Source organism: Hylobates moloch, unplaced genomic scaffold (genome assembly GCF_009828535.3).
Source record: "Hylobates moloch isolate HMO894 unplaced genomic scaffold, HMol_V3 SCAFFOLD_5, whole genome shotgun sequence".
Taxonomy (NCBI): Eukaryota; Metazoa; Chordata; class Mammalia; order Primates; family Hylobatidae; genus Hylobates; species Hylobates moloch.
The window spans coordinates 85,437,710-85,445,720 of NW_026652280.1; the positions used below are offsets into that span (position 1 = coordinate 85,437,710).

Below are 8,011 nucleotides of genomic sequence, written 5' to 3' on the forward strand. Positions count from 1 at the left end.
GGGGGGGGGGCCGGAGCCGGGCCTGGGGCGGCGTGAGAGGGACCAGTGCAGAAGGCGACCCCAACAGAGGGGCTGAGGAGGGAAGTCCCAGAGCCCTTACGGCCAATGACGTCATTGGGGTCACCTGCGCCCTGCCAGGGGTCCAGGGGCCCGCGTTGGGGGTAGGGGTGGGGCGGCTGAACAGCAATATACCGGGCGACTTCCGCCCCCGGCGCCCCCTCATCCAGCCTCGCCCGTCCTGTGACGTCAGCGCCTGGCCCCCACGCGTCCCAGTGCTGCAGCGCAGCGGGGGATGCTGCCCCCACCCCCAGGGCCGCGGGGTCAGGTCTCCAGCCCGGCCCAGCCGCTCACGAGGTGTCCGGGCAGCGCCTGCAATGCAGCAGCAGTCGCAGAGCCTAGAGGGGAGGAGGGGACGAGGAAGGGAGGCGCCTGGGTACCCCTTCTCCTTGTCCTCGAGGTGAGGATTGAGGGCCCATTCTGCTGGCTGGGACCCCCGACGGCCCCTCCTCAGCCCTAGCCAGGAAGGTCTGCAGGACCTGGGGCCCCGGGTGATGTGTGGGGTGATAGGGTGGTGAGTGGGGCTGTGTGTGCATTTGGGTGAATGTAGCCTGCTTCTGTGTGTGTTGTGTGGGTGTGTGAATTGGATGTGTGTGCCCTGTAGTCAGGTGAGGGGCGAGTGGGTGCCTGGCTCGGGTTGTCACCCAGTGGTCTAGGTGTGTGCATGTGAGTGAGTCCCGTTGTGGGCGGGTCTCTCCCTGTGGAGTCTGAGGAGCATGGGGGTCAGTTTGCAGTGGGGGGTGGGGAGATGTGCACTGTGGTCAGGTGAAGGTCTGGTATGTCTCTGGGCTTCACTGTGTGTGCAACGTGTATGTGCACGTGTGTGTCCTGTGGTGGATGGGTATGTGGTGTGTGTGTGTGTTTGTGTGTGTGTGTGTGTGTGTGTGTGTGTGTATGTGTATGTGTACCATGCTACGATTCTGGGAGTCTGTGCCCTGGGGACAGGCGAGGATCTGGAGTTTCCTGGGTGACAGGCAGTGTGGCCCTCCATGGTGGGTGGGTCTGTGAGGAGCATGTGTTGGAGAGGCGTGGACAAGTGTGTGTGCACCTGACAGGCCTTTCAGGTCAGGTGGCGCTGTGCTCCCGTGCTGAGTGATGGGGACAGGCTGTATCTGGGCTGGGCTGGGGGGTGGTTCCTCTCCTCTTGGGCCTCTAGAGGCCTGGTAGGTCTGGGGTAGGAGAGGTGGCCCCTAACCCCTCTTTTGTTGTTTCCACTTTTTTCCTCCCCTTTTTACCCTTCCCCTCTCCCCACTTTATCCCTACCTGCCTCTCTCTCCATGGGCACCTGAGGGTGATGTGGCTAGGCTGGCAGCCCTGCCAGGGAGGGTGTGGCAAGCCCTCTGAGCCAGGGAGTGGCCCCTGCTGCCCAGTAGCTGTGTCCCACCCCCTTGCTCAGCACAGATGGGGAGTGGAGGATGGCCCTCCATCTGCTCCCCACCCCAAGACTCGCACTTCCCCCGTTCTTGAGGCTCCCTCTTTCTCGTCAACTCAAAAGCCTCTGCCGAGACTTCTGAGTCCCTGTGGAACAAGGGACCAGAGGGAGTCTCAGGGTAATGGTGATCATATTTATTCCCATGGCCAGACCCTGTGCTCACATCTTCACACATATGATCTTGTTGAATCCTCACAATAGACCCAGTTTACAGATGAGGAAATTGAGGTCCAGAGACTATGAGGGACCTGCCCAAGTCATACAGTAAGTGGTGGAGCCAGCACTGGCTCCTGGGCAGTGGAACTCCAAATCCCATGCTGTTTACACCTCAGACCCCTTCCACCCTGGCTTCCCAGACCAACAGGACCAAGAATCAAGGCCCAGAGAGGGCAGCGATATAGCCAAGTTCACACAGCAAATCAGGGCAGAGCCAGGCTAGAACCCACAATAGCCAGTGTAAGGATCCATCCCTCCTGGCTGAGGTGGGCCTGTTGTGTCCTGTGTGCGGTTGGCCGAGTGCTAGCAGGGCACAGTGGAGGATGGGTTTGGGGCAGCGAGTCCTGGGTTTGAATCTGCAGCACCACTGTGAGTGAGCTGGAAATGTGAAGCCTGGAGCAAGCTGCTCATCCCTCTAAGCCTCAGTTTCCTCCTCTGTAAAATGGGGCTCACGGTATCACCTCCCTCAGCCGGGTTAAGCAAAGTGGCAGGCCCCACTGATGGCCCCACCTGACACAGACTTCCCTTTCTCTGCCCACCTGCAGCAGCGGCCCCTGAAACAGTCCCTGGGAAGCTCTCTGTGCCGCGAGTCGCACTGGAAGTGCCTGCTCCTCACGCTGCTCATCCACGCCTGCGGGGCCGTGGTGGCCTGGTGTCGCCTGGCCACAGTGCCGCGGCTGGTCCTGGGGCCCGAGGCCGCCTTGGCCCGGGGAGCCGGGGACCCGCCACCGACCTACCCGGCCAGCCCCTGCTCCGATGGCTACCTGTACATCCCGCTGGCCTTCGTCTCCCTCCTCTACCTCCTCTACCTGGCTGAGTGCTGGCACTGTCACGTGCGGTCCTGCCAGGCGCCACGCACCGACGCCCACACGGTGCTGGCGCTGATCCGCCGGCTGCAGCAGGCGCCGCCGTGCGTCTGGTGGAAGGCCACCAGCTATCACTACGTGCGGCGCACCCGCCAGATCACGCGCTACCGCAACGGCGACGCCTACACCACCACACAGGTGTACCATGAGCGCGCCGACAGCCGCACGGCCCGCGGCGAGTTTGACTACTCGGCGCACGGCGTCCGCGACATCTCCAAGGAGCTGGTGGGGCTGGCGGAGCACGCGGCCACGCGGCTGCGCTTCACCAAGTGCTTCAGCTTCGGCAGCGCAGAGGCCGAGGCCTCGTACCTCACGCAGCGGGCGCGCTTCTTCAGCGCCAACGAGGGCCTGGACGACTACCTGGAGGCGCGCGAGGGCATGCACCTGAAGGACGTGGACTTCCGCGAGTCGCTCATGGTCTTCGCCGACCCCCGCAGCCCACCCTGGTACGCGCGCGCCTGGGTCTTCTGGCTCGTGTCGGCGGCCACGCTGTCGTGGCCCCTGCGCGTCGTGGCCGCCTATGGCACGGCTCACGTGCACTACCAGGTGGAGAAGCTCTTTGGCGCTAGCTCGCCCCCACCGGGGGCCGTGCCCAGCGGGCCCCCGTTGTCCCGCGTGGCCACAGTGGACTTCACCGAGCTCGAGTGGCACATCTGCTCCAACCGGCAGCTGGTGCCCAGCTACTCGGAGGCCGTGGTCATGGGCGCAGGCTCGGGCGCCTACCTCAGAGGCTGTCAGCGCTGCCGCCGCTCCGTCAGCAGCAACTCGCTGCCCCCCGCCCGGCCCAGCGGGCCCCGCCTGCCCTTCAGCCGCAGCCGCCTCTCGCTGGGTGCTGGCGGCCGGGCCACACCAGGGGTCTTCCGCAGCCTGAGCGGGGGGCCGCTGGGGCGCCGTGGAGAGGACACGGAACCCCTTGAGAGCCCGCCCTGCTATGAGGACGCCCTCTACTTCCCGGTGCTCATTGTCCACGGAGACAGCGGCTGCCAGGGGGATGGGCAGGGTGCGCTCTGAGACCCCCACGGCCCCCAGAGTGGCCCCCTCCCCACCATTCCACCATGGGCTTAGATGCCCGAGTGATTGTTGTCCAAAACAGGCGGGAAAACAGACCAGCCACACACAAGGGGCAGGGGTGAGGGTGGGGGTGGGGGTCCTTAAACAGACTGAAATGCAGTGACCTGTGGTCATTTTGGAGGAAATGGAAGCCACCTAAGTGGAGCCTAAGAATCGCCCCCAGCATGGCTTCACCCCCCCGCCCCCCATGGCCGATGATCTGGCCTGAAGGCCTCTCACAAAGGGCAGGAGAAGAAGCTTCCAGAAAGGCTGGGATGGAGGAGGAGTCCTGCGGCCAGCTGTTGCCTGCAGCAGAGGCTGCCTGTGGACACTTCCCTGCCGGGGCTGAGGCCATGCTGGGAGCCCCCCTAGTGACGCAGAAGCACAAATTGGAGGGTTGGGGCCATGCCCAGCCAGGTTGGCTTCCCTGGGGCTGAAGAGCTGGCTGTGGTGGCACCATGGCCTTGGCCCTGCTACTCACCCAACATTCCCATCCTCCCCTGATAGGCCCCTCTCCCTGCCTGCCCTCTCGCTCACTGCTCAGGGCCAGTCACTGATCGGACCTAGCAGTGCCGTTCCTCCACTGGGAGCCTGGTTCTTGGAGCACAGCCTTGCCCCATCCACCCGTACTGTTTCCCCTGGTGCCCACCGCACCCTCCCCCCACATTCAGCTACCCCTACCACCTGGGATTCCTTCTCAGGGCCTCACCTGGTCCCCACATACCCTGGCCTCTGCTCCTGCCTCCCAAAGTCCATGTCTGCCTCCATCAGCCACACACATGCAGGGATGCCCGTTCCTTGCCCTCCCGGACTTATCTACTCTTCACTTTCCTCATGATCCGTGGGGCGCAGGCCTAGAGGGCATCCGAGGGGCCGGGCCTCGGCCACAGCCTCTTGGATGATGTCCTTGCTCCACCATGCAGGCCCTTGCTTCTCCCATCAACGAGTCTTGGCCCAGGGGACACTGACCCCCAGGGAGGAGAGAGGAGTTCCTTCTCTTTCAACGAGGGCTTCCACGCCCTCTAAGGGGTGGTGGGGAAGGGAGGAGGCTGAGAAGATGCAGATTAAATAAAGGTATGGAATGGAAGGCCTGTGCATTCCTGGGTCGTGGGTCTAAGCCCTCCACTGCAAGCATTATGGGCCCCTGTGGTTCAGGGCACGATGAGGGGTTCTGGGAAGGGACTCAGAATTGGGCTCCAGTGCTCCCAGGAACCAAGTAAGTGGAGGAGAGGAAACCTCCCCTGCGTAGCCTGGGGCCTCTGAGACTCAAGTGTGAGTCGCTCTGAGCACCTGGCTCCCCTGACTCTGGTATCTGGGCCTGGGTCACTGCTAAGGCATTGTCAAGGTGGCCCTTCTTCCAGCTCAGTGAGGCATTCCGTTCTGCTGCTGGGCATGCTGAGGGCTAAGGGAGTGGTGGCCGGTCCCCAAAGTGGGGAGAAAGAGCTATGGTCTGTGACTCGAGTTCAGTGTCCCCCAGGGGCTACTGACATTATCAATCTGAGGGAAAGGGCATGAAGCAGGTCAGAGGACACAAAGCTGGAAAGGGCAGCCCCAAACCGGGGCAGACTGGCATGGAATCCAAAGGCAGAGAAAACATCAGGGAAAAGGAAGGTCCTGACTCCCTGATGGAGCTCTGAAAGATTCCTGGACGTGGCATTGTCACATGTGCAGCAGTAAAGGGCAAGGGCAGTGGGCTAAGGGGCAAGCGTGCATGGAATCCAGCCTACAGGCCACTCCCCAAACTCTGGCATGGAGCTACATCCACTTGGAGAAGGGGGACCCTTTTCCCTTTCACGCAAAGGTGGCATAAGGGCTAGTGGTGACCCTGGAAGCGTGCTGAGAATGGGTGGATTTCCCTAAGCAAAGACAGGGCAGGCAGCGTCTTGGACAGACAAAGGCCTGGCTGCTGGGCATGAGCTGAGGTGTGACGAGGAGAGAGATAGAAGCAAGAAGCCATGGAAGGCTTTGCTGCAGCTTCCATGCCAAATCCTAGAATTTGTCCTTAAACTGGAGCAAACTGGGCAATCTGGAACCATGGAAGGGGGTTGGGCAGGGACGTGATACAGTCAAGGCTACATTTTAGGATATTTAGCAAAAGTCCAGCTACCTGCTGGCTCTGTGGGGAGGGTGGAGTGAAAGACCAGAGTTCTCCCTGTGCGTTAACTCACAGCCTCTCTTCTTTGGGTGTGAAATCAGTTCCTCGTTCAGAAGCAAATTAGGTGGAAAACCCTATGGTGCCCAAACGTTCAACAAGTCCGCAGAGGGTGGCCGGGCACAGTGGCTCATGCCTGTAATTCCAGCACTTTCGGAGGCTGGGGCAGGCAGATCATTTGAGGTCAGGAGTTCAAGACCAGCCTGGCTAAAATGGTGAGACCCCCTACCCTGTCTCTACAAAAAATACAAAAATTAGCTAGGTGTGGTGGCGGGCACCTGTGACAGCTACTCAGGAGGCTGAGGCAGGAGAATCACTTGAACCCGAGAGGCAGAGGATGTGGTGAGCTGAAATTGCGCCACTGCACTCCACCTGAGACTCTGTCTCAAAAAAAAAAAAAAAAAAAAAAAAGGCTCCAGCATGTAGGGAGGCCAGCATGCTGGTTTCAGCTCCTTGCCATGGGAAAGACACTTTTTCCACCATTCTGCTCTAACACCATAGCCAACAACTGCCCACTGGCCACTATCCATTCTCCTCCCTTCCCCAAAAACAGAACCCCAGTTTTGCTGCAGATGGCAATGTGCCCAGCTAAAAGGCAACATTTCCAGCCTTCCTGGCATATATGGTATGACTGTGTGGCTGAATTCTAGGATATTAGATATAAACAGAAGGTGCTGGAAGGGGTCTCCAAGAATGCCCCTTGAATAGAAGCAGTATTGGTGAAGGCCATTTTTGTCCTCTCTGCTTCAGCCTGCATTCAGCCTTGGATGCATATGTGATAGCTGGAACACCAGCAGCTATCTTGGAGCAGGAAGTGACTTTGAAAATTGTAGCCACATGCTGAAGATAGCAGAGCAACAATTTAAAAGATCCTGGGCTTCTGATGACACCATGCAAGTTTCCATATCATCCCTTGGGTTGCCTACCTCCAGACTTCAATGAGAAAGAGAAATAAACTGTAAGTCTGCTTAAGCCCATTTTTTTTTTTGTCTCTGTTACCAGCAGCTTTTACTAATTATCTACTGCCACATAACAAATTATCCTAACCCTAGTGGCTTAAAAGAGCAATAATTACTATGCTCTCTCCTGGCTTCTGTGGGTCAAGAACTCAGATAGGACACAATGGGGATGGCTTCTATGCTCCATGACATCCAGGGCCTCTGCTGAAAGACTCAAAAGCTGGGGCTTGAATCATCTGAATGCTCATTCACTCACATGTCTGGCAGTTGTTGCTGGCTGAGGGCTGAGGGCTGAGAGCCTAACTAGGGCTGTTGGTGGGAACACCCACACAGGTCCTCTCCAAGCGGCTTGACCTTCTTCATAACATGGTGGCTAGGTTCCAAGAACAAGTGTACCGAGAGGGTGAAAGCTGTATTGCGCTTTATGATCTAGCCTCCGAAGTCACATGGCATCACTTCTGCCCCTTTCCATCGGTCAAAGCTACTATGAAGGTCCACTCAGTTTCAAGGGGAGGGAATATAGGATCTCATCTCTCTGTGGAGGCTTGTCAATGTCACATTGTTAGAAAAGTATGTGGGATGGGAGATGTATTAGTGGCCATCTTCAAAAATGCAATCGACCACTGAGCCAAATGCCATTTGCCATTCCTAACTGATTGATACCTGTGAAGTGATCTGCAAAATGAACACCAAGCTCTTTATAGTGCTTGTTTAAGGGAGGAAGGTGGTGGCATGTCAGATATGGGCCTACTCCAGGCAGAGTGAGCTGCTCAGATCATTTATGGGGACCTTCAGGCCTATGGTAGATTAAATATGGCCACAAATTCTTTGCCACTCCTCTCCTCAAGAGGTGGAATCAGGCCGGGCGCAGTGGCTCACACCTGTAATCCCAGCACTTTGGGAGGCCGAGGTAGGTGGATCACTTGAGGTCAGGAGTTCAAGACCAGCCTGGCCAACATGATGAAACCCCGTCTCTACTAAAACTACAAAAATTAGCCGGGCGTGGTGGTGTGCACCTGTAGTCCCAGCTACCCAGGAAGCTGAGACAGGAGAATCACTTGAACCCAGGAGGCAGAGGTTGCAGTGAGCTGAGATCACGCCACTGCACTCCAGGCTGGGCAACAGAGCAATGCTCCGTCTCACAAAAAAAAAAAAAAAAAAAAAAAAGGAAAAGAAAAGAAAAGAAGTAGAATCTGTTCCCCCTTTAAATCTGGGCTGGACTTGTGATTTGTTGTGACCGGTCAGATGTGAGGGAAGAGATGTTAGCCCACTTCGGAGG

The 8,011-nt window shown here is 58.2% G+C and overlaps 1 protein-coding gene across 1 annotated transcript in view; it reads left to right on the forward strand.

Moving 5' to 3' along the window:
* TMEM151A (transmembrane protein 151A) overlaps positions 1 to 4,708 on the forward strand; it is an 8,063-nt gene extending 3,355 nt beyond the window's left edge. The window contains exons 3-4 of the mRNA XM_032151521.2: positions 312 to 457; positions 2,251 to 4,708. Coding sequence (XP_032007412.2) covers positions 312 to 457; positions 2,251 to 3,582 — 1,478 coding nt within the window. The 3' untranslated portion in view covers positions 3,583 to 4,708. The remainder of the gene's footprint in view (positions 1 to 311; positions 458 to 2,250) is intronic.
* Positions 4,709 to 8,011: the final 3,303 nt, after the last annotated feature.